This window comes from Zalophus californianus, chromosome 2 (genome assembly GCF_009762305.2).
Source record: "Zalophus californianus isolate mZalCal1 chromosome 2, mZalCal1.pri.v2, whole genome shotgun sequence".
In the NCBI taxonomy this organism is placed as follows: domain Eukaryota; kingdom Metazoa; phylum Chordata; class Mammalia; order Carnivora; family Otariidae; genus Zalophus; species Zalophus californianus.
This window is the reverse complement of record NC_045596.1, coordinates 64,311,333-64,338,747: the sequence shown is the minus strand read 5'-3', so window position 1 is coordinate 64,338,747 and position 27,415 is coordinate 64,311,333. Positions and strand designations below refer to the sequence as shown.

The 27,415-nt window shown below is 35.8% G+C and overlaps 1 protein-coding gene across 4 annotated transcripts in view; it reads left to right on the top strand.

The window, feature by feature from the left end:
* ANTXR2 (ANTXR cell adhesion molecule 2) overlaps positions 1-27,415 on the top strand; it is a 149,799-nt gene that overhangs the window by 13,593 nt on the left and 108,791 nt on the right. For all 4 annotated transcript variants that reach the window (XR_004819907.1, XM_035726045.1, XM_035726044.1 and 1 more), the window contains 7 exons: positions 2,760-2,841; positions 3,306-3,413; positions 3,552-3,620; positions 4,387-4,467; positions 23,213-23,273; positions 25,428-25,526; positions 27,340-27,409. Coding sequence is in view for 3 of the 4 variants with exons in the window: in XM_035726045.1 (XP_035581938.1) it covers positions 2,760-2,841; positions 3,306-3,413; positions 3,552-3,620; positions 4,387-4,467; positions 23,213-23,273; positions 25,428-25,526; positions 27,340-27,409 (570 nt within the window). In the remaining variant the exon portion in view is untranslated. The remainder of the gene's footprint in view (positions 1-2,759; positions 2,842-3,305; positions 3,414-3,551; positions 3,621-4,386; positions 4,468-23,212; positions 23,274-25,427; positions 25,527-27,339; positions 27,410-27,415) is intronic.

Below are 27,415 nucleotides of genomic sequence, written 5' to 3'. Positions count from 1 at the left end.
TTAGAACTTATTTTTAGTTGCTTGGCATCTTTCGAAGGCCTGAGATCTGCCCGTCTTGTTTGGCTTAAGTTTCCCCTAAAATGACACTGGTTGGTGGAGGCTGACAAACTGTGTAGTTCCATTGGAAGGAGATAAGACCAGGGCTCATGTGCGTTGGTTGATGTTATTGACTGTTGGCAAGAAACACTTCGCTCCAATGACGTTGCAGCTGCAAAAGTAATGATGGAATTCAGTGCTACTTAGAATATTAGGGTGTCACGTATGGTTATGGATAGAAAAGCCAGGGGTACTCTTCTTCTTCCAATGAAATAAGCCAGCTGAGTCCTACCTTCCAAAAAAATTCCAAATTCCACATTGGGCAAGTTCTTGTAGCTTAGAGTCCTCTGCTGGTGTTGTCTGGTTCTTAGAAGGAATTCAATGGTGAGGTGAATCTGAACTGAATGGAGAAGGCAGTTTTTACCATGCAAAATCTGTTTGTGTAAACTTGAATTTCAGTTGTCTTTTTCTCATTTCCCTTTTGGCAGCAAACATTAATGCTCGAGGACACGCTGCCACTCATTTCTCGGAAGCACCAAATATTTGGTTTTTGTCTGCATTCAAACAGAATCAGTTTCAAGTTGTGTCTGTAGATACTAAACATAAATATTTAGATAAAACAAGCTTATAATGTAGGTAATTTGCTCCATCATCTGTGAAATTATGAATCTTTTCCCTATGGTAGATTGAAAAATTTATTGAACCCTTACTTTGTAAAAGGCATTATAATAAGTAATACATGCAGAGTAGGAGGATACATTATAAGTGGTAGACCCGGTGATAGTCCACTGTGAACTTCCAGTCTAGTTGAGAAGTGAAAACATTAAATTAAGTTAAATGAAATTAATTACATTATTTTAAAGTAGAAAGTTTTTGAGAGACAAAATTATTCATTGTAGTAGAAGTTGATCATGGATGTATTTGGGGTACCTTAGAAAAAAAGAGTGTAATGAAGTTAAAGATAGATTCACAATAGGCTGATTTTAAACCAAGTATTAAAAGAGATAATGTGGATTGGTAGAGATGACTGAATCAGGAAGGAGGAAGATTAGGATCATACTTTGAAACTTACATTTTTGGAAAACTCCTTGAGATGGAAAACTTGTCTGATAATAATTTTCTTACAATATCAGCATATAATCAGTAAGTTACTTTTAAAACATGAGTGTAGTTCTGGTGAGTGACTCCTTTATTACAAATATTTGAAATACAACATTGCAGTATGATAAAAAATTTTTTTCACTATTTTTGACATACGTTTTAATAGTGTATGAAATGTATTATATGTATACAATTTTATTTTAATAGTGTATGATATGTATATATATATATCCTTTTATGTATGATTCCAGTAAGTTCCTTGATATTCAGATAATATACTTTTTATAATTAATCTTTCACCTCTCATTCTTAATAGTGTGGGTGCTCTTTATGTTTTATTTAAACCATTATACTTCAGTTCACCATTGCAAGACTTTTTTTATGTAGAAAGGTCTTTTTTCTTGGGGCACCTGGGTGGCTCAGTCGGTCAAGTGTCTGACTCTTGATTTTGGCTGGGGTCATGATCACAGGGTCATTGGATCGAGCCCCATGTTGGGCTCCTTATGCACTGAGTGTGGAGCCTGCTTGAAATCCTCTCTCTCTCTCACTCTCTCTCTTTGCCTCTCCCCTTGCTGGGATGTGCTCTCTCTCTCACAAAAAAAAAAAAGGTATTTTTCTTGCTTCTTTTTAAAAACTAAAATTCTGAAAGCAATATATTAAGATCTCTCTTCTGATCCTTTAAATTAAAAAATTTAAAACGAAATTTTGAGTTTATTTTGGATTGTTTTTGCTACATTGTTGTTATTGATCTCTTATGATTCTTATGGTTTCTTTATTTCTCAAGGGGTCTTTGGAACCTATATTAAAAAACCCTGAAAAATGAGTCTTCTCTTACTTAACACACACAAAATAGCTTTTAACAATGTATTCATACTTCATTTAGACATACTGCATTGGGACACTAAATAGTTATGATGATAAAAGATTATTCTAGTTTTTCATCTTTTTCATTCCTGTTGCCTCTTTCAAGAACCCATTGCCATCCATCCATCCACCCATCCAACCATTTATTCTTTCATTTGTTCATCAAATATGTACTAAGTACCTACAGTATTCAAGAGAATGAGCTGGTGTCTGGATGGGTGATAAGATGCTACAAGAGTGACTAGATTCTGAGACATAGGACTCTGGGAAACTAAAGTAGAAACTGTGAATTTCTGTAAGTAAGGGTTAAGTAATGTGCCTCAGAAATCTGCAGATAACAAAGGAAATTTCCAACTTGCAGGGAAGTGGGTAAGCGCTTCAGAAATGCTTTTTCACTTAAGCTGACCTACACAATCCTTGTTTGTTTTGGATGAAGGAAAATGTTTTACTCCTTAGCTTTTAGTCAAACAAATATGATAGAAATTATCTGTTCTCAGCTCAAAAATGCCTAGAATATACCTAGATTTCTCAAGTTATTTCACATTGTCAGTACTTTTATTTTTTGTAGTTAAAATACAAATGCTATTAAATACTTATTAAAATAGCAAAAAGTATGAGAAGTTATCTGTCCTCAAAGATGCCCATATTCTTTCCTCTTACTGAAGAAACCTTAATTGTAATACTGCCATGTTTTTTGATAAGTGCTTATTTTGATCTTTGCTCATTTTTCTTTTGTTTAATTTTATAATATTTTTCAGAAGCAAAATCAGTAAAGGCTTGGAGGATTTAAAACATGTTAGTCCAGTAGGAGAGACATACATCCATGAAGGACTAAAGCTGGTAAGTTCTTTCACATTTATAAGTATGGGAGAGAATGTTTTCTTATTCTTTAATGCAATAAACTATAACTTTCTAGTAAAACTCAAAGACCCCATTACATGTTTATCTTTAAAAAAATTTTTTTTAAATGCTTTTAGTTGTTCTGAGGATGAGACTGATTTACCGTGGTGATAAGAAAAATTTGGATAGCATTTTGCTTTTTAAGGAATTTTTTATTTTCCCGGTGTTTATTTTCATACTAGTCAATCAAAGCTTAAAATTTATATCCTTTAAACCCAATAGTCACTACTCTATAATGTGAATCTATACATATTTCAAATAAAATAGTTAACACAAAATATCCTGTTTTAAAAGCCAGTCTATAATAATTTGGTTTTGTCAGACTCATAAATTCAGCCTGATGGAACATGCTGGTTAAAAGTTAAGATTAAATTGTTAGTTGGATAATTATTCTATATTTTCAGGCAAATGAACAAATTCAGAAAGCAGGAAGCTTAAAAACCTCCAGTATCATAATTGCTCTGACAGATGGTAAGTTGGACGGTCTGGTGCCATCATATGCAGAGAAAGAGGTGAGTATTGAGCTGAAACTGTTCTTTATACCCCAGTGTACTTTGCTGTGTGTCTCTGTATGTATAGCCTGATATTTGAATAATGCGAACCCCTCCCTCCCCGCCCCCCCATCTCTCTCTCTCTCTTTCTTTCCATAGGCAAAGATATCCAGGTCATTTGGGGCTAGAGTTTATTGTGTTGGTGTCCTTGACTTTGAACAAGCTCAAGTGAGTGCAGCAGATCTGCAAACCTTAATCTAAATTACATAATTGTTTTAAGAATAGTTCATCAAATTCTTTTCACTGATGATTTACTGTGACACTAATTGGTTGCTAAAGATTTTCTATAAAATGATTTTGAACTCTGCATCAATAATGTCTGATTTTGATAGGTTTCATTACTGAAAATGAAACTCTAGAATTTCTTGAATATTCATTTGGTTTGGAGGAACTAATATTATACAACACACATTTGGATTAAAATATTATGAATACTCCTCCTTGAACTCAACTGACAAGATTATTATGACAGTCTTATTTAGGTGTTTGAGTTTGAAACCTTGACTCTTAGGAGTGCAGGGATTTGGGAAATCTTTAATAATTTTCATTCCAAAACCCCAATTTTTTCATTAAGTTTTGAAGGTTTATATATTAATTTTTTTTTTTTTTTTTTTTGGCTCACCAGATGATTTTACATTTAAATCTCTGGTTGAACGTGACTAAGATTCCTATGTCTTGACATTTACAGCTAGTAGAACTCTGCACTGTTTTGAGATTCAAACTTGAGGCCGATGTGAAGGGCCTGTGGCTGTTTCATTTCATTGCACTACATTTCGAGTAACACTAGCGCCATCTCCTTCAATTCCTGACAGGCTACACTGGTGAATTGATCCTCTGGTGTAATTTTTCAGATGAACATAACTGAAACATAATGAAGTGTATAAAATGTATGTCTCAACTACCCGTTAATTAAATGTTCCTCATTTTTCGAAAGCTGGAAAGAATTGCTGATTCCAAGGATCAAGTTTTCCCTGTCAAAGGTGGATTTCAAGCTCTTAAAGGAATAATTAATTCTGTGAGTATTTTTCTGGGAGTAAGAAAGGCTTATGGTTTTAGGTACATTTTACAACGTAAGACGTAATCTTGATATCCATTCAGGTGGTCGTTATCTTGAAGAAAGAGATTAAGAAGGAAGTTTGTTTGGTATTGAGAACAAGGCATTAATTCTAAAGATCTGGATTTTGTTGGTGTTAATTGTTGGTATTAATGCTTATAAATTGAACTCTGTGAGCTTGGGTTTGAGATTCCAAGTTTAAGATCTTCATGAATAGTCTTAGACACTTCCACCCTGTGAGCATGGAGTTCCTCATTCTCTTGATATCTTGGAAGTTTTATAGGCTTTCCAGAAGATAAAGTAAAAATTTGAATTGGAAAATGTGATGTCTCCCTCCTCCAAACATGGTGTTTCTTAGCTATCAGCCAGGCACCGTGCACCAGCGGCTGAGTATCTGACTGCCGTCGTTCTTTCCCTTTTAATGATTAATCGTTTCACTGGAGCTCATAATATTTCTGTTTGGAATTCAGTTGCACTGTCTCTGGTGATTGTTAGAATCGGGGGTCCCCTAAAGAGGGTAAGGGGAAGTGGGATGATGAAATGCAAAGCAAAACTCTTAGGTTTCACAGCTGAGGTTTATGTTTCATTTTACTGCCTTTTGCTAGAAGCACTTGGAACAGTTGCTATTAAGTATTTATGATATTTTGGTAAACACCATCCTATGATGGAAGTGAATAATATATATTCTCTAAGTCAAAGCTTTTCCTTTCATCTTTAGGTATTTACTGAAGGGAAAAAAAAGATAAGTCTCAGGGTCTTCGGACATTTGGTTCTGGCATTTAAAATTTCTCTTTAAAGATCATGTTTTTCAGAAACCAAGTGAGATCGATTGATTTTATTTTTAAGTAGCCTATAGGTTTTTTCCCCCTAATTCATGGAACTTTTCAAAGGAAAAAAAAATGATTTGGTTCTATTACATATCAGTACATCTAGTGGACAGGCCGAATGTAAATACAGGAACAGTGTTTTATTATTTTAAGAGTTTAATTATGTTTAGTATTTAGAAAAAATTGCGAGATAAAAAAAGGAAATATTTGGATTCATATTTATATGAATATTTATGTGGATTTATATTTGGATTCAAGGTAAATACTCTGTAACTGTGATTTGTTTTAAAATACAGGAAAATGGATGGACAATGCAAAAGAGAGGATAATTTGATCCTGTAAATAAACAAAACAGTGGATTGTATTTTAAATTTATGCTGGGGAATTTGCAGTTATTTTTACAATTATAGAGGGAAGGAGAGAAGACGTCTCTGGGTTACTCCCTTTGGAATTTTTTTTTTTTTTCCCCTCTGTATAAAAGGTTCGATTCAAAATCCTCGGTGACTAATTGGTTTTTAAAACTCTCTGTAGGCTGTGACTGCGTATTTCTCCTTCAAAGAATTGGTAGTTGACTACCAGAGGAGATAAAGTTGTTTTGTTATATTTATTTGTTAAGTTCCATCTATTTTATTTGTATTAGGGAAACTTTAGAGTGGAATTTCTAACTACAGTCTTTCTGGCCTGAAGTTCTTCATGGACTTTAGCTTGAGTAAGTTATGTTGAAAGAGTTGGCAAACAGTTAGAAAGATTTGTGTTATTTTAGCCACAAATTGCAAGCAAAGCCTCTTGAGTTTCATCTGGTGGGGGCTGATGGGTATAGTGTTCATTCTAATATAGTTAAACTTAAGCTATTTTGTGAAAAAAAGGAGTAAATTATCCTTAGGGAAGCCAGCCTCTGGGGAAACCAGAGTGGTAGTCACATGTCAGAGTTGACAGACAAATAGAGTCATTACAACCAAAGTTGGTCTAACTAATGGTTGAGATTTTTATCGACATGATGATAGCTTGGGATTTTGCTCACTTTGTAGAAGTTTAAGACAATTCAAGCACTTTACGTCCCTTCAAGGCAGAGATTGCTCCATCTCAGGTAATATACAAAAGCTATAATTCTGCCTTAAATTTGAATTGCACTTTATACTTACAAAGTACCATCTTATCTTCAAAAAATTATATTTGGTATTTAAAACAAATATACTGTATCTATTTCAGGGTAAGGGCAGAGAGAAGAGACTATCCCTTTATTCTTTATGATTTACCAAACTAGTGGATGAAAAAAATTATACTGTGGAATGGATTTGTGCAAAACTAAGCAAATGTAAATAGTCAGAAAATTTAAGTCTTTCAGGTGTCTGGTACTTTGAAGGCAAGATATTTGCTAAATTGAGAGATAATTTTTTTTTTTTTTCTGGAAGTTATTCATATACCTGGCCTTACTGTCAATGAATTAATTTCTTTGGAGTTAATCTTTAATTGAGAAAAAAATGTAAGCTGATTTTCTTGTTTTCTTTGTCCTCCCTCCCTGGCCCACCCAAATCCAGTGACCTAGATGGTCTGGTCCCCTTGCTGTAAATCACATTTTGTTAAGGCATAGTTTGTTCAGAATCAACTTCTTAATCAGCAAGGATAGGAGTTTCATTTTGGAGCCTTCCTTCATTGTGGTTAAAAAAAGAGAGAGAGAAAAGGCACGCTGTAGTGGTTCTTTCTCTTATAACTTCAAAAGTGAGTGACTGGAGAAGGCCTTTGTTATGAACATTTTGCATGTTAACAATTTAATACCTTCTCTAAAATTTATTTGATTCAGAAAATCTTTTTCACGTTTTGTTTTTATTTGGAATGAAATAAATCATTTCAAAATTTTAGATTTCTATCCAGGCAAACATGATATCTAATAGTTTTCAGAATATTGGTTTAATCTCCAACCTTAATTAGGAATATGAAAGTTTAAAATTCATTATTCGCTCAAGTAGATGCTGGTGAAAACTTTTCCTCTTTTTCACCTCCATTCCCCCCATTATCTGATTTATTCTTTCATCCACTCATTTATTGAGTTCTAACCATGCTTAGGGCACTGTGTTAAGCTTGGAAGAGGGGACATAAAAAAGACAAATTCTCTGTTCTAAAGGAGCTTGAAAATAATGATGACTTGAGGTTATGAATATGGTGGTCTCTGCAAGAATTACAGAATGTGGGGTTAAGGAGGAGGCGGGAAAGTTTGGTGAGTCACTCTGGCTGATAGAGAGGAATCCTATCTTGCAGTTTGCGTTAAGATGCCAATATGGCTAGAATAAAGTTAACAGAAGGATAGGATAAGTTTGGATATATGAAGTCCTGGGAGACTTTTGGTGGTGGAATTTGAACTGTGCTCTGACAGTTGGAGTAAATTAGAAACAAGGGATATAGAACTTCAGAAAGAGCCTGGGCTGAGTGGCTGAGGCACAGGAGGGAATGTGGCCTGGCTTGGATTATGGAGGAGTAATGAGGGATAAACGTTGACAGGCAGGCTGGATCCAGATTATGGAAACTCTCAAATGTTTGAATGGGGAAGTGGCACTTATTTCATAAGTAATTGGAGAATGATGGAAGAGCAACTTAAGGATGAGGTTTTCATGTTGGCTGAGAACGTTTAGGAAGAATATCCTTATGGTAATGTATAGGATAATTTGGAAGACAGAAAGGTGTGTTATAAGTCTCTTGCAAGAGTCCTTGTGAGAGACATGGTAAAAGGAAACCTAATATAGTGAAGACAGTATGAAATTGGGAATAGGAAGACCGGAGTGTGAGTTCCAACTCCGCCACTGCCTAGCTATGTGACGTTGTGTACTTTCTATCATGTAATCTCTCTGATTTTAAAATTCTCATCAAGTCAAATGGGGACAATTCTATTTCTTTGGGTTGTTTTGTGAATTAAATGAGATAATGATTAGGAATGGTCTAACTCAGAAGGGTGGGGCTTTCGAACATTTGGTAGAAAGCTAAGAATGTCAGAAGTTGGGAGCGTGTAGGATGGGGTTATTGATCTTTCTGCAGGGCAGTCCACTGAGAGAGATGGCTGGACTTCTAAATAATGACTTAGGTCTAAAAGGGTATGGCCTTGATATGTGAGAGGATCAAATCTACAGGGACTTCTAGATGGTGTAGCTAAGCAAAATCAAATAGTTCCAAATCCTTAGGCCTTGGGACTCGGGCCCAGCCAGCAACTGGGAAAGACTCTCAGGACAAACACTATGTAGAATTTTGGGACTTTGCGTTTAGAAAAGAGCTACAGTTCTTGTTGGGGAACTTGTAGAGCTGTTTAGTGATTCAGAGTAGAAACCTAGTTGTTGAAGGGGAAACAACATCTTCAATGGACCATAGTTACTTAGGGTGTATTTTAGGTACTGAGATTCTAGGTCTGTCCCAGTAAAAGTAGGTCAAGGACCATAAGGAAAACATGCCCTGGTCAGAATCATGTCAGGAATAGGGTGGGGCAGAACCTCGAGGGAACAGCTTTTCTCTTGCTGAGCCAGGCTCTGACGGCTCTGGAAAATATTTGTTGCTGTTGTTATTATTGGGATGGCAGTGAAACTGGAAATAAGAAGGTGAATTCGAGAGACCTTACAAAGTTAATAGAACCTGAGAGAACCCTGGATATTGGTTGAAAAGGACGGAGAGGGGAGTCAGCTGTAACTTGGGCATTTTGCCCCCGACTACTCTGAATAATGGGAAGCAGGGAGGGTGAAGGCTCTTTTTACAGAGGGGCTGGAGTGCTAGAGGACATGGTGGAATCAGGCAGAAGGGCAGAGGGAGAAGTTGAATTGGACCTGGGGAATCCCCATGGGGCATGTCCCTTAGGGATGTGGAGGTCCAGGGAAATGTGCAAGTCAGAAAACTTCAGAGTTGACTCATTGTTCCTCCTTTTGTGTTTTCTCCCTTCCAGTTGCCCATAAAAACAGGGATATAATTCTTATATTTTCCACTTTAGATTATCTGTAATATCTTAGAATGTTAAACAATTATTTTTGGTTTCTTGGAAAGGTGGTTGCAAGGCTTTTCTTTGAAAATGAAATTTTAGTTGAACTAGTCAGACTGACATGTGAGCACCATGTGGTGCAGCGTTTCATTAGGTAGTGCCATGGATGGTAGCATTCAAAATAAAACAAAACCACAGATTGGTGAATAACATGGAAAGAATAAAAATAAAAGTACTCTGTGAAAAACCTCCCTCCCTTTTTTTCCCCCTAAAAACAAGACCTTGGGATGTTATACTCTTTGCAATTATTTCCACAATTATTTTTTGATGGAGTACCTCAGAATGTATTAAGCAGAAGAGATGAATCAGTTGTGAAACTGATTTTATAAATAACCCAGATCCAAAAGAATTAAGAACACTATATCCTAGGTGATGGCAGCTAATGCCAGAGTTCTTAAATACCTAATGGGGAAGTAGAGGAGCATAAATATAAATAAGAAGGGAATGATAACTCATACGTGTAGGAAATTTAAATAAAACTGAACTAGATTATTCATAAAGGGAACAAAGTACAATATACATTTCAAAAATAACCTCATTCAAAGTGCTGAAAATGTAAGCTTCATCTGAACTTGGCACCAAATTGTTTTTATCAGTGATGTCTATTGTTGTTGGTAGCAGTGGTGGTGTTGTTTTTGAAAAGTTTCTAAGAAAGCTGCCTCCATTATGTTTTAATGAAATGAGAAGACACTGCAAAATCATTTTCTTTATAGGCAAATAATTTTCATAGAAGAGGTACCTAATGAACTATCTGATAAGACCTCAGCTTAAGTGATTTTAGCACGTTCTGCTATGAATGTTGACTGCTTAGTTGTGGAAATCTCTATTTATAAAATCATGGTTTGTTAAAAAAAAAAATCTAAAGTCTGAGCTAACTATAAAGATATATTCACAGGAAAAAACCCAAACTGGTAGAACTTGCTCGAAATTGGAAATCAGTTTCTGGGACTCTTTAAAAAAAGACTGGCTATAATGTGATGCTCACTATAAATCAGCTTCTTCTGGGCTTCTGTTTATCCAAGGATCTTTAGTACTGAATGTAGATGAAGTGTCTCATGATAATATCGTTCACATCAGTGGTAGGAAGTTTGGGCTGATAGGAAGGCCGTGGATGGTAGCATTCCACGGAGGAGTTCCTTCTCCTCCTTTTTTTGGCCCAGGGTCTAATATATAGCATTGGGTAGGTAGTTAATTGCTTAATTCATATTTATCAATGAATGAATAAATAAAATCTGTGCTTTTTGAACATATTTTCATGTTTTTATAATATGGTTATGGTGTATTTAAGCATTAAAAAAAACTTTTTTTTTTTTTTACCAGAGAATACTTTACTTTTTTTTTTCAAGATTTTATTTATTTATTTGACAGAGAAAGAGAGACACAGCGAGAGCAGGAACACAAGCAGAGGGAGTGGGAGAGGGAGAAGCAGGCTTCCCGCACAGCAGGGAGCCCAATGCGGGGCTCCATCCCAGGACCCTGAGATCATGACCTGAGCCAAACACAGACGCTTAATGACTGATCCACCCAGGCGCCCCGAATACTTTACTTTGAATTGACTTATGATTCCATATAACTTTGATTTCATTTCTTATTGATATTCTTCTGTATTATGACTATGGCTACAAAAACCAAGTTCATACTAGCTTAAGAGGAAAAAGAGGTTACTGTCTTATATAACTGGGTCGTCCAGAGGGAGGAAATTGCCTCAAGTGCAATTAGATCCAGAGAATCAACTCATGTTCTTACGACCTCTCTTCGTCAATTTTACCTATGATTTTGTTTGTCTCATTCTTTCCTTGTTCAAATGAGTATCAGATGCCAAAGATTTCAGGCTTTGGGACCAGTTAGCTTTGGAAAGAGCGAGCTGTCATTTTGGGGCATCAGTATATTCTGTCCTAGACAAGGACTCTGAGTCAAGTGCTCATTCCTGTCACATACTTAGACCAGCCAGAGTAATATGTCTACCCGGTGACAAGAGGTGGGCAGCAAGGCGGAGAGGGAGAAGACATCATGATCCATAGCCTCACTAAAGACCACATGGAGTGGAGAACAATTTCCTCAATACCAAGGGAATACTGTTCATATACACGTTAAGGGTGAAAAAGTGTTCTTGGTAGGAAAACAATTCAATAGCTATTGCAGTCCATTATATTCAAATACCTTTAAAATATTTTTGCCATATATTCTAACAAGGTGCTTCCTTCCTTCCAAATTCCAATAAACTAAAAAATACAAATTGAACATTTGTTTTAAGTTATTCATTTTTTTTAAAGATTTTATTTATTTATTTGAGAGAAAGAATGAGAGAGAGAGAGAGCACATGAGAGGGGAGAGGGTCAGAGGGAGAAGCAGACTCCCCGCCGAGCAGGGAGCTCGATGCGGGACTCGATCCCGGGACTCCAGGATCATGACCTGAGCCGAAGGCAGTGGCTTAACCAACTGAGCCACCCAGGCGCCCTTAAGTTATTCATTTTATGTACTGAAATTTTATAATCTTAACTTGATGTCCATATTCCAATGCTCTGTTTGCATTTGCATGATAATTTTACTTAATAATATTATTCTTTTTCTTTCTTTGGGACTGTAGTTTAGGAAAATCAAATCTACTTTTAATATATACAGCTTTGTGATATTTTGTGAAAAAACTAAACTGGTACCATTGGGTTATATAGCCCAAATGAAGTGCCAAATGTTTATTTCCTTAACACCAGTCTGTTTGGGCTCCAAAAGATGACCTTTAGGGCGCCTGGGTGGCTCAGTCGGTTAAGCGTCTGCCTTCGGCTCAGGTCATGATCCCGGAGTCCTGGGATCGAGTCCCACATCAGGCTCCTTGCTGAGCAGGGAGCCTGCTTCTCCCTCTGACCCTACCCCCTCTCATGTACTCTCTCTCTCTCATTCTCGCTCTCTCAAATAAATAAATAAATCTTTAAAAAAAAAAAAGATGACCTTTAGAGGCTCATCTGTTCTTGAAAGCAAATTCAATCAAGTAGAAGGACATTGAATAGGAGGATAAAATGGTTAAGATTTATAGCTTAAATGTACCACCAGTATAAATTATAATGGATAAATGCATTATTTCTCAGTTATATCTCATTTTTCCCCAAATATAATAATTCCCAATTTATTTGGAAGCATTTTTTGAATACTGTGTTTAAGACGCTTTTCTGGTGTTGGGTTACAAATATGGACATGGCACCTTTGACTTTTCTAAGTTCACCGTTTTCAGGCATAGGTGTTTGATTGTAAAGCTCATAGGAGAGCTGGTAAGGCTTTGTTTTTCTATTCTTGCGGCATAAGGAAATATTTTATTTGCCCCTCTGGATTTTGAAAACTCAAACAGAGCAAAGACTTAGAATGCTTAGCAGATAGATTTCATATTTCAGTTAACAAAACAAGAGAGTGGGTAAATAGGACTAATATGAAATACTACATGTATCAGAGGGAGAAACGTGTTGGGATTCAATTTCTTTAGATTCTTAAACAAATAGTATATTTGTTATAACTTTATCCATAATTTCAATGTGATTTTTATGGGAAGTCTATTCATCCTTTAAGAAAGCATTAAATGCTTATTCTGAGTTTGTGCTGACCGAAAAAACAAAAGAAAAAAAAGGTGGAGGCAGATAAGCTTTTGTTTCAAATCACAATCCATTTTTTTGCAGATTTCTATGTTGTAGTGAGAAAGGAAGACCTGCTAATATGATTTGTTATGAAAATTCAATTGTGAGATGCAGAGGAGCTTAAACGTCATTTGGGGTTTTTGTGTCGCGATTTGTAACATGGGGGCATTTTCACCAACAGTATAATCAGAACTATTTATCTGTTATGTTCGGAGCTGAGAAGAGTAAAAGGCAATGATTATAACTCACATTCTTCCTTAGATTTCTTAGAGTAAAAGTTTGTTTAAAAGTTTGTCACTTGTGCTTATACAACTCGCTTACTTGCTAAGGAAGAGAGAATCCATTTTTAGCAATGGGCCAGTGTAGAGCGCACTGTATTGAGCAACTCGTATTTTGAAGCTCCAAGCTTTTTTTTAAAAAATGAACTCATCCAAAACATGTGCTTACAAATAATTTTTTAAGAAGATTTTATTATTTTAAAGTAATCTCTATACCCGGCGTGGGGCTCGAACCCTCAACGCTGAGATCAAGCGTCGCATGCTTGGTGGACCGAGCCCGCTGGTGCCCCATGATTACAAATTATAATTGTTTTTCATTGACATATTACCTCTTAAAGAAAAATACATTTGATAGGGATGTTTGGCAGCCAGAGAGAAAATAAAGATCATCTGAATACTGAAAGCTAAAAAGCAAACAAGAGAAGATTGTGAAAACATCCTTACAATTGTTTTAGCTGCTTATTTTATGCATACGTATGGCTAATTACTAAGGCCTCATTTTGTTGGGACCTTGGGAATAATGCTGTTCAGTGATTTTTCCTTATGAGATATAAACTTGGAATCCTTCATATTAGGAAGAACTCCTGTAGTGCTTAAAGCTGCTCAATGAATAAGGAAAAAAACTTGCTTTTTTAGATTTATTATTAACCTTACTGATATTTTCTGACATGTTGTATGTCATGGAAATTAGCAGTTTCTGTTAAGGACATACCTAGGGTGCTTGTAAATTATCTATAATGTTCTGTTGTAGATGACGTTATGTACCCAAAGTTGGTGTTAGAAATTTATTGCTACAATGAATATTTTTAATTTTTAATAAAGTTGAAGAAAATGTTATTGATGTCTAGGTAGCATATTGGATTTAATTGTAATGAAATAATCTATTTTTGGGAAAAAATCTTTAATATTTAGAATTGGCTTTTACAAATGAGGTCACAAAGGAAACCAGTCAATGGGATTTAATTTTTTTTTCTCTTTTCACATAGCCTATCTAGAATTAACCTCTTTTTTAAAGATACATATGGGGGCGCCTGGGTGGCTCAGTTGGTTAAGCGACTGCCTTCGGCTCAGGTCATGATCCTGGAGTCCCGGGATCGAGTCCCACATCGGGCTCCCTGCTCAGCAGGGAGTCTGCTTCTCCCTCTGACCCTCTTTCCTCTCGTGCTCTCTATCTCTCATTCTCTCTCTCTCAAATAAATAAATAAAAATCTTAAAAAAAAATAAAGATACATACATATATTAAGTTCATGTATCTTTTCGTGTTGTTTTTATTGTTTCTTAAGTTTTTTTTTCCATTTGGCTCATTGCCTTATCGGTGCCATTGATTACGAAAGTTTATACTATGCAAAATAAGCTTTCTCTTCACTGTGTGTGACTGAAGATGTGATTTGATTAATTCAGGTAGCGCCTAATTAAGCTGTATTTTTTATATGCTTAACTGTTCATTGTTACCTCATTTATTTGTCTTATAGTCAAAATGCTCATGCTTTTTATTAGAAAGTTTTACATTTACTTTTCAATTAATTCAATAAACATTAATTGAGCAGCTGCTATTTTTAATATATTGTGTTATCTACTTTTTATATTAGATCGGGTTTGAATATATGGTATTATCATTCATTAAAAAAGTGTTTACCTAGTTTCTTCTGGAATGGGCTCTATTCTATTTTCCAAATATAATAACATTCCTATTGCCATTTAGAAATTGGAAAAAGTACAGATTTTAAAATCTGTTTTGGTTTATATTAGTTGTGGGAAATTTCTTTTTTTTAAACTGATTGCTTGATCTTCAAACCATAAAACCTAGATATGTCTCCAACGTTCAACATCAACTTCAAAGACGCTGCATGTCCTAAGTCATATGCTGCCTTCATTCCCCCATCTTAACTCATCCCATGTTAAATTTTTATGTTGGCTCTATCTCAACAGTTTTCTACTAATTAATCCCATTTTATCTTAAATGCCAGAAGAAAAAGGCCACAACTATCGACATTCAGGCCATAATATGGCTTCTACTACTTCTTCCATGTTCCATATCTGTTATTATAACATGTGTGCATTATGTAAACATGCTGAGGAACTTACAAGATCTTAAATCAATATATGGTTTCATATACATCTTAAAATATCTCAGAGAGAAGAAATCAAATATGGTGCTATCTGGTTATTTCTGCTTGATAATACTGCCATTTTACCTGATTATTATTCAGTAGTTATAAAGATGTGATTGTAACTTTATTTATTTATTTTTTTAAGGATTTTTATTTATTTATTCATGAGAGAGAAAGAGTGAGAGAGAGGAGCAGAGGGAGAAGCAGGCTCCCACGGAGCAGGGAGCCGATGCAGGACTCGATCCCAGGACCCTGGGATCATGACCTGAGCCGAAGGCAGACGCTTAACCGTCTGAGCCACCCAGGCACCCTGAGTGTAACCTTATAGGGAAGCAAGATAAATGCTTTGTAAGCATAGGAGTGTAAGAATAGGATTCTTAAGAGTTGTGTCTGATTTAGCAGTTGTTCTCGCCTCCACTCCTACAAACTGCCAATTCAGGCTCCAGAGTGCATGTCTGCTGCTTGTTACTTTGTAAGTAAATTTGGCCTAGAGTGAAATCCTGCAATCTGACCACATGACACTAGATGTAGGCTCAATCCCAATTAATTTGGAACATTCCTGGAGTAGTCGGAATGAAGCACCATTCTGATACTTCGTTCAAGTCCCTCTGCAGAGAAGGGACAGCACAATGGGCTCTATTTTGATCTTCTGCCAAACGTCTATACTGAGAGAGGCCAGAAAGCACAAGGTCAGGTCCTAAGGCTGCATCTGGTCTTACTGCTAACCGAAAACTAACCTAGAGGGAGGCAAAAATAACCTTATCTTATTCTATCCCTCTCCCTTGGCAAATAGAGAAATGCCATGAAATTAGTATTTGCAGTGTACACTGAACTAATGAGAGTATTTGGGTGATCAGAATTGCACAAATAATGAATTAAAATTGGATGGGAAACAATAGAAAATAATTATAATTTGTATGAGTGAATGCTGTCGTTCCACTTGCAGTTTTATCCCAAACAACTTGGAAAACGGGCAATATTTGGGTTTTACTTTATTATCATAATACAGGGCAGGCTTTATCATATGTTTAAAAGGTAGCAGTCAGGACAAATACATGTTATTTTTCATTTTTTTTTAAGGTTATTTATATTTTTATTTGAGAGAGAGAAAGTGTGTGTGCACATGTGCGTGGGAGAGGAGCAGAGGGGTAGAGAGAGGGAAAGGGAGAGAACCCCAAGCATACTTAGTGCTGAGCACAGAGCTGTATGCAGGGCTCGGGTTAGGGCTCTATCCCACGACACTAAGATCATGACTTGAGCCAAAAGCAGGAGTCCGAGGCTTCACTGACTGAGGCACCTAGGCGCCCCAAGACAAATACATTTTAAATAGGACAGAATGTTTTGTTCATGAGAAAGGATAGTGACTGTGATTATAGAGATTAAATATATAAAACCATCTTTAGGCATTTAATTCACAGTTTGGGGCAACATGTTGGAGTGTAGAATTTTTATACAAAGTACTAGAATTTAGAATTCTATGTATTTTAACTTCTTTTCTATTATAGATTTGTACTGGCTTATAAACACAAGTCTTGCAGATGGTCTTGTGTATACCAACAGCTGCTCTGCCTAGACCTCTCTCTCCTGGAGTTCACACCTTCATCTCCTACCCAACCTGTGCCCTGTGGGTGCAGCTGTAGGTTAAAAAGTTTTTAAAGAGTCTGTGGTTCACAAACATTCCTAAGAGGGAAAGAAACCAAGAAAAGAACTGCAGGGGAACAGACCTCCATCAGGCAGACATATAAGCAGACCTCATTTTCCAATGTGGGCATCCCATTTAAAAAAATTTTTTTTAAAGATTTTATTTATCTATTTGACAGAGAGAGATAGCGAGAGAGGGAATACAAGCAGGGGGAGTGGGAGAGGGAGAAGCAGGCTTCCCGCTGAGCAGGGAGCCCGATGCGGGGCTCGATCCCAGGACCCTGGGATCAAGACCTGAGCCGAAGGCAGATGCCTAACCGACTGAGCTACCCAGGCGCCCCTAGGCATCCCATTTTAGAAAACATTTTCCCTCATTCTGCTTGCATTTCTTGCTTTATTAAATGGTTATGCTGTCAGAATTTCCATGTATAAGAATTTTCCTGGTTTAAAAAATTTCTCTTCAGGGTATAACCTTATCTAGGTTGTTTGGGGGGTCATCATTTCATATATTTGCATTCATACATTGGTATGAATGAGGTCATAAGATGAGAACAACCACATTGAAATGGAATATTTTGGGTAATAGAAAACCTGGATAATGATTGTGTTTAGAATGTGTCTGTGTGTGTCTAGCAACCTAGCTGAGACAATGAGCGAGGGAGAGAGAAAGACTAACTCATTCTGTATCAAAAATTCACCTAAAGTCTGTTCCATGTCCAAAAAAATGGAGAAAAACAAAAGAAAATGAAACAAAAAAAACCCCAACCTTCTGCCTCCTGGTTCTGAATATCCTTTCTGTTCCTAGGATTCAGGCAAGTTCCAGAAATGTATGAAACCTAAATGCCCTTAAATGCCATTGACATCATTGCTTTTATGAAAGAAAATGTGTTCAGATAACAAATTAGTTTTTCTAAGCCAGTTTGATTTTCTTTTTCCAAGTGCTTGCTGTACCCCCAGACCAGAGTTAGGACCTCTTGTTGTTGTAGTATAGCCTCTCTTGTCTTGTAGGTTCTGGGTTATTCTGAGAAGTGAAAAGTACAAGTGTTTTATCTGTACAAAACAAATCTGAGATAGAAAGCAATACTAAAATAAGACAATCGAGGAAAAATTAATCAAAAGAGAGAGGGCCCTAATCATTTGCATATTCTGTATGTTACTAATTCATAAGAAGATCTAAAACGTTGACTTATTCAAATCAGTGGAATTGGGAATTTTTTTTTTTTTTTTGAAGTAGGCTCCATAGCCAGTGTGGAGCCCAGTGCAGGGCTTGAACTCACTACCCTGAGACCAAGACCTGAGCTGAGATCAAGAGTCGGACGCTTAACCGACTGAGCCACTCAGGTGCCTTGGGATTGGGAATTTTATTTTATTTTTTATTTTTTTTATTTTTATTTTTTTGAAGATTTTATTTATTTATTTGTCAGAGAGAGAGAGAGAGCAAGCGAGCACAAGCAGGGGGAGCGGGAGAGGGAGAAGCAGGCTCCCCGCCGAGCAGGGAGCCCGATGCGGGACTCGATCCCAGGACCCTGGGATCATGACCTGAGCCGAAGGCAGCCGCTTTAACCGACTGAGCCACCCAGGCATCCCGGGATTGGGAATTTTAAAACAAATCTATAAAACCCCAACAAATGTAGGTGAAAGCTTAGTGACATACTCTTGAAGATAAGAAATAAGATAGATTTTAGAATGTTTTGATAGTATAAAAGGAATCCAGGCAAAACAGGCAGATAAATTTTCAGTAGTTTGTTAGATACTAGATTTTGTAATGTGGTAGACTGTCTATCACAAGCCTGGAGGGTAGCAGAGTGCACTGGGTAGAACAGGCTTTAGAGTCAATCAAACTTGAGGAGATCTGACTCTGCTACTTAAAAAGTAATCGTTCTTATTTCAAAAACTAAAATTAAAAAGACCTCTCTAAAACCTCAGTTTTCTCATCTGTAAAGTGGGGATAAAAATAGTATGTATTCATAAGACTTGAGAGGACTAACTGAAGAAATTCAGGTAAAGTGCTTAGCATAGTTCCTGGAACATAATAAGTTCCCAAGAAATGATAATTATTACTACCATTGTTAGAAATTCTTTTGAATTTTTGACTTCTGATATTTGTACTAAATTTAGGAAGTTTGACTTTTAGTAAATTTGGCTTTTGTTATCCATATTAATATTTGGGGACTTAAAAGTAGGGAGTAAGTAATAATGTACCTGTTATTTTCATTTGTAATTATTCCTTAACACTAATATTACTTTTTGAGTGAACTGATGCTTGTGAGTAAACAGATGCTTTAGTAGTATACTTTTTTCCCATGGTAAGCATCAAATTCTTTGCCAATTTATATATATATATATAAATGGACTTCAGAATCTCAAATGATGCAATTTTGCATCTAGTGTGTGCATGACTTAAAGTGCCCTGGTTTTATTAATAGCATTTGGCTTGTCTTTAAATTTGGTCTATGGTGCTATTAGCTCTCTCTGATGTCAACCAAGGCTGACCTTTAGTGGAAACTATTTTCTGTTTCTATTGAGATATAATGAAGACAGATGGCAACACATATTTGAAGAAACATCCTTACAAGATGCTCTGTTGTACAATGATGGAAGTGCAGAGTATGAAAGATAATATGTCAATTATCGTAGATGGGACACCTGATCCAATGTTCAATCAATCAGTAACAGTATTTAATTTAGTAAAAATTAATGAGAGTGTTTAAAATATTTGTCCTCTCTTTCAGTTGTCATTTAGTGATGACAATTTTAATATAATAGACCTATTTTGATATCTTGAACATTTGAACTTGTGTGCAATTGCTTGTACTGAGATAGATTATAAACTGTTTCATGTTTATGGAACTGATTGTTTAAAAAATTTAATGATGGAAACTATCTGCATACAAACATTGAATTATTTTGACTTCTAGTTATTTTCTTAATATAGGGACTCTAGATGGTAAACTCTAGATGGAAAAACCAAATTTAGGACAAATTTTATTTTTTAAAAATGCACACACTTTCTTTTCTCTCTTCTTTTCCCACCACATTCTCTTTCCCTCTCTTTGATTGTTTTTCATTTGGGTGAACTTCGTTTCACATTATGGGTTTCTGGATTTCTGGCATTCACAGTTTATTGGAGGGCTAGATGCTTTGCACATAAATTAACTTTATTCTGCCTTATTTTAGTCATAATATGATTGTGACTTGCTTACTAGGTAGATATTTTTAATATTCTCATTAATTCATGCAATCTATATTCCCTAAACATTTATTGGTTGTACTGTGTGTACAGAACCATGTGCTGGTCCCAAGAGGATTGTACAGTATAATATCCTCCTTTTATACTCACAGAAATGGAAACATTTCTCAGTAATGCCGCTAGAGGTGTGCCTAAAATAACTAATAAAGAAATTGTGAACTGAAAGATGTTCCTTCATAGGAGCCTTCTTAATGGGACCTGTTTTAAAAGAGTTTGTCTTTTAATAGAGGAGGTGATTCATATACCCAACTAATTTAACATAAGGTCCAAAGAAATTAAAAAAAAAAAATCACAACAAACTTTAGAAAAGGGCAGGTAATGTCCTGTGGGGAATTCAACTGGATTCCTTCAGATGGTGATGCCACTTTTATGACTCATGGTCTAAACTGCTTGCCTTTCAATGAATGTGTTCCCCGAGTCACTTTTCCATTCAGTAATATCATTTCTATAAAATTCATTTTATTAAAATAAGTACAAATATTAAACTAATGTAAGTGTATTCTGAGGTATCAATGTATATTATACAATTTACTGCAATATGTAACCAATCTTCAGCTATTCTTAGTTTCTGCTTAACATAACTTGATTTCTTTAATCTCAGACTTGAATAGAAAATAAATTTCTAAATGATCTTGAACCTTTTCTTTAAAATCAAAATACCCTACAGGGGATAAACAGGGTCTGGCTTCGGAAATGTATAGCAACAATAGTCCTTCAGGACAACACCGTAAGAACTGATCATTTGATCTTGCTGTTGGAACTATCATATTATTTTTTGATTTTTATTATTTATTTATTTATTTATTTATTTATTTATTTATTTATATTTAGAGAGGGAGATTAGGCAGGAGAGAGTGGCAGAGGGCGAGAGAATCTCAAGCAGGCTCCACGTCCAGCAAGGAGCCCAATGCGGGGCTCGATCTCACCACCCTAAGATCATGACCTGAGCTAAAATCATGAGTGGAACGCTTAACCCACTGAGCCACCCAGGCACCCCTCAAACTATCATTTTAAAACTATTCAATGGATTACGTCAAATTAAAAGAGGAAGACAAGATACACACATGTGTCTTAAATATTTTGAGATCTGATTTAATTATGGTAGGAGAGAGAAAACCAGTACAATTTTAGAAATTCACACAGGTCATTCTGGGTTGCATCTTCTTTGACATGGCCTTTGGAAAATCTTGTAATTTCTTCATGTACCTTATTCTAATGAATCTTTAAAAAATGGTTGCAATTTCCAACGGATTCAATCTTTAAACCTCTCATAATTTTTCCTGATGCTTGAAACATTTCTCAGTAATGCCGCTAGAGGTGTGCCTAAAATAACTAATAAAGAAATTGTGAACTGAAAGATGTTCCTTCATAGGAGCCTTCTTAATGGGACCTGTTTTAAAATAAATTCCTTCAGACTTGCTGGCAAGTAAAATAGGTGTGGAGGCTTTGTGTTTTCCTTTGACCCTTCCATTTGCATGGCTCACTGTTCTCCTTTTATCTCAAATCGGCCAAAGCCAAAGCTATAATGCTCCATTTTTGTTAGTTGGAACCTTTTTAGCTCCATATTCCTTTAGCAAAACATTTCTGTTCTGTTCCCTTCAGAGCCTTGTTACCTGTATAGTGTTAAAATATTTAAGGATGTTACTGATTTGAGATACTACCCCTCCAAGAGGTGACACACAATGACAATGGTCCGCAGTTCTTTCCCCAATTCTTAATTGAACAACAGTACATACTCCCGAGGAGTGAGTATTGATTATAGGAGATGAAAAAGCAGACTAAGAGGAGGTCTTTGGGCACTGAAAGGTCTTTGGGTGACTATGGAATCAATCTCTGGTCATTTCTGAGTTTAAATAGACCTCATCCAGAATTTCTCAGACATAAAATTTTACTATATTTGTTTCCCAATCACTAAAGCTTCAATTGCTTTGTGAAAAGTGGATTCGCTGGGAAGTGATCTTAAAAAGTACAAATGATTCCCCTTCTCAGTGAGGCATATTCAGCAACAAACATTCCCAGCTGGGTTTTAGAGTCTGACAATTTATCCTTCTACTGTTATTAAAGAAAGCACGGAAAGCGTTTCTGTTTCCTTCCTTCCTGTTCCAGTTATGAGCAGGAGATGCTAGAGCCCACTGTATATCATCTGTCTTCAACTCTGTCAAGAAAGGAATGTCGTCCAAAGATCATCTGGAATTTGTCTGAATTTGATAATGTAGTGCAGAGCAGTTCTAAAAATAAAGACGGGATTGTTGTGTCCTTTAGGAGCAGCTTATTTCATCATTGTTGTTTTTCACTTGTAGCCTTGTGCCTTGTATGGTGGTTTCTGTTTCTCGGAACAAGCTAAGAAGAGTCATTCTGTTCCTGTGCTCTGGGAACGCTGGAGTGCAGAGTCTGTGTTTTTGAGGATAATATTTGGCTCATACAAGGAGCCTGTGTTCTGCAAGTGTAACGTTTGGTGCATATAAAGGGGATTAGCATCTGTGGGAATTGAGGCTGAGACATCGAATAGAAACGCCACAGTCAAATAAAGAAGTGTTTATTTATTAATCTTGTATTGAACCTCTTAATAAAAACATACTGAATTAGCATAATTGAGCAGGAGTTCTGATTTGCTCTCTTGTTTTTGCCTAATAGCAAAAGTCAGCTTAGATTTTTATGGCTACGGAGAAAGTTTAGTTGTCTTTGTGTTCACGGCTACCAGACGCTGAGGTTAACATCCACTTTATCTGTGCTTATCTGTATTTACTCTAATCAAATAAGGATTCCTACAGAATACAGTCTTGGAATATATACTGAAGAACAGCACAGAAATTTTCTAAGAGCTTGATAGCTGTATATATGATAGTTAATAGGTTTTCTCTGCCATCTATTGAAGTTAAGGAGAAGACCTTAAGATTATTAGCAATCTTATAATTCACTTTACATGTTAGAATTTAGTTCTCTATCTTGGTCTTCTTTTTTCCTTTTTAGATACTAGATCGGTCATGCACTGAAATCCTGGAATTGCGGCCTTCAAGTGTCTGTGTGGGGGGTAAGTGGTTAGAATTTAAAAATACCCAGTAAGAAATTGTATTTTTTTCCCCCTCGTTAGATTATATGATTTGAAACTCATGTTGGAAAGAGAATAACAAAATTAACTTTTTTGGCATCCTTTTCTGTAAGAATTTTTAAATAATTCCTTGAAATATTTCTATTTTAAATTCAAATTTTTTAAGATTGGAGTGTTATTTTAAATAATGAACATATTGTGTGACAGGCTTTTAGAATTTTCTGTATATTTAGTTCATGTTTGAGACCTTTCCTATGACAAGTAAAATAAAATATGAGATTCTTTCTTTTTTCTGATTATACAAACAGTCATGTATTTGTGGACTTTGAGCTCTGTGCCTTGATGACCTGGCCAAGGTACAGTTCCCACCAGCTCAGGGCACGTATGGAAGTGATGGATGGGCGGATGGCAGGGAAGAAGCAGGTGGCTTCATTAGCTGGCCCTAAGAACAAACTCAGGTTTTAGCACTTCCAAGCAATCCTTACCCAAGGAGAACGTGATACTCTCTGGCCTATTCTGTTTCTTCTTCAAGGCTGACCTGGAGTTCATTTTAATCTAGAAAAGGAAGAATATTGGGTCTAGTGGAAGAGGAAATGTGCTGTGTAATTTCCCACAGAGCCTCTCAACCACTGGAGATGGTCTTAAGCTCTGTATCTTGTAGACTTCCTATTTAATGGTCATTGAGATGTTTAAGAGGAATAGTGCATTTGAACATCCCAGAGCATCCCTTTGCCTTTATGATTTTACCTAATCTTCATAACAACACTGTTTGACAGTTTTATAATTCCTGGTTCACAGATGACGAAACTGAGGCTGAGCGGTTCAGTACTTGCTTTAGGAATTGTCCTGTTTGACTCCTGTCTGTCCGACTCTAAAGCCATGTGCTTTTCACTGAGTCACATTTTATGTTTTACCCGCACTTTATAAGTGAAATTCCTTTTATAATATACTTAATGACGAGTGGCATAGCAATATTTTCTTCCTCAATAAATTACTATATACATGTTAGATTATGGTAGATAGGAGATTGTCTGAGAAGACTGAGAGTTAATCACTGTTAATATAGTTAATAATACCATAATAGTTAATATACCATCTTATAGCTAAACAGCAAACAGTTAAATGCCATTCAAGATAACTTGATCAGTTACCCTGTTTTCCTAGTATTGTATTTTACTCTCTAGCATTTAGTGACTGCTCCTCTTATATAGAGTCCCGAGCAATAATTTGAATAAACTTTCTTTAGTGACTGGCCATAGATTGTTAATAGTCCAAAATGCATGACCTCTGGTGAGTTATAAGTTTGTGTGCAAGAGAGAATGAAACCGGGATTAGTAATGTCAAGAAACCATTAAAGAACTCTGTATGAGGTGTCAGAGATTAAAGAAAATACAACATATGACAGTTCTAAGAAACAAAGAATGTGAATAAATACTTTTCTTTACATTCCCATACCTTAATACCTGAGAGTAGAGAAAAACAAAGAAGCTTCTTTCCCGCTGATATTTTCCTGAGGATAGAATTTGGGGAAATTTTCTTTCTTTCTTTCTTTCTTTCTTTCTTTCTTTCTTTCTTTCTTTCTTTCTTTCTTTCTTTCTTTCTTTCTTCCTTCCTTCCTTCCTTCCTTCCTTCCTTCCTTCCTTCCTTCCTTCCTTCCTTCCTTCCTCTCTCTCTTTTCTTCCTTCCTTCCTTCCTTCCTTCCTTCCTTCCTTCCTTCCTTCCTTCCTTCCTTCCTTCCTTCCTTCCCTCCCTCCCTCTCTCCCTCCCTCCCTCCTTCCTTCCTTCCTTTCTTCCTTCCTTCCTTCCTTCCTTCTCTGGGGACAGAGAAAATGGAGTGAGGGGAAGTTTCTGTGGTGTGAGGGAATAACTGTTAGGTTTCAATTCTAATATCTTGGTTACTATTAGAAAACACTTTGCTTAAAAAATAAAATAGTGCCTTCCTATGTGGCAATAAATGCTATCTTCCCTGAATTTCACTAAAGGGTCCGAGAAAGAGAGTCGGAAATAAAGCAATGTCTTCATTGTTACTAGTGGGCTGAATACTATGAAGAAATTCATTCTGTGCACCTTGACGCTTTCAAGTTATGTCTTTCTTTTGTAAAGCAGGGATTAAAATGTTTATTTTTCTTCTTCTAGATGAATTTCAGATTGTTTTGTCTGGAAGAGGATTCAACTTGGGCAGTCGGGATGGGAGTGTTCTTTGTACCTACACTGTGAATGAAACATACACAAAGAGTAGGTTCCCCATAATCTCATTGTTGCTTGAATATCTGCATAGCGTATAAACATCAAGTGTTTTCTCTTCTTTCCAACTGAAATCAACCATGCTATATTTTTTAATCACAGGAGAAAGAAATGAAGTCCAGTGATAGTACAAACAGTAATAATTATTTTTGTTATTTAATGATTACAACCTTGTTTATAACTTAAGAAATACCAAACCCTATCCTAAGAAGCCTCATTTTACAGATAGTGGTCTAATGGCTGAAAGAGTAAAATAATTTGCCTGTGGTGACACAGCCAGTAAAGGGCAGAGCTGACAGTTGAACCAGTTTTCCTGACTGCACTCTGTGTGGACAACATCATCTGCTGGATTTAACTGCCTCTTTCTCCAGATTTATTTATTATCTCTCTTGCCTGAAAATCTAACTCTCTTGGACTATTCTACTGCTTATTGCCTTATTTTATTCTCACTCGTTTTCTTTATCTAGTTTCCCAATAATTTTCCAATCAGCTCCTGGACAAAGCCTTTTTGTCTTGTGGATATTTTATGTATTTTATATTTTTAGGTACTTCACATATTTTGATCTTCAATGCCTGCTTAGCCCTGTTTGTTGCTAATTATCATATTTATGCAGTTAGGTTTTATTTTCCCTAATGTGGCTTTCAAAACAGCAGATGAATATAATGTTTTTATCTTCATTCTGCAAAAAACTCCTTCAATAGATCTTAATGTTCTGAGCATTTTGGGTCTCTTTTAAGACATTTTTTCCTCATCGATGATTATATTGGCTTCTAAAATTTTAATCTGTAAGGCAGAAGCTATAACTCTGTGAACTCTGGTAGAATTATTTTTTGAGAAGTTCATGTCCAGTTTTGCTGTTTTTCTGATGGTACTAAACACTCCAGTGGCACAGCTTTGGCTATGTACACACCAACTGTTCAGTGTGTGTTTGTTGAATTAACGTGGTGAGGACCTCAACATGGTAAATGTCATAATTAATTCCTCCCTTTCCTGTTAGGATCATCATTTTGGTAAGGCAAGACAATGAAATTTGTACCAAAATCTTCACAGTAGATTCCACAATTGAAGAGGACAGAATAATTTTATTTTTATTCATCTGAATCTAAGGGTTAGCTTTACGTGACTCCCTTTGAGTACATATTCGATTATAGTAAAAACATATTTTTTCCTTTGGTACGTAAGATTAAGTTTATTAAAGTAAATCACTAAAGAAATAAGTGGAGTCAGATTGTATTTTCATCCCTCACATTCTGGGATTATCCATTTGATTATGTAACTTTCCTGAATATTTATAGGCCAGATTTTTTCCCCCATATGTTATTAAAATTATTAGGACAATTTAAGCATTTAGTTTTATGAAATTTATTTATTTATTGTAAGATACGACTCTCTTATTAAACCTTGAAATAAATTCATTCTTCCTTGGATATTCATCTTTTCTCTATTGTTTTTAAATTCTGCTTTTAAAATATATATCATTTATCCTTCAGAGCCTAAGATATTTGAAAAATGGAGATGGAAAAGATGATAATTTTATAATATCTACAAATGTTTGTGAATTTAGTCTAATAAAAAACCATGACTTATAATTTACCAAAACTGTATATCAGTGAGGCTTATGATCTCTATTTTTTCGTTTTCTTTTCCTTCTCTTTTTAGATGAGAATCTATTTAGTTTTTCGTGCTAATATAACTAATGTTTCACCGTTGACCCCTGATTGCTGTTATGTTTCTCATAGTATTAATGAAACCGTGTGAGATACGTAAAGCTCTGTATTAATTCAGTGGCGTTTTATTTTCTAGGTGTTAATCCAGTAAGTGTGGACCTTAATTCTATGCTTTGTCCTGCACCTGCCCTGAATAAAGTTGGAGAGTAAGT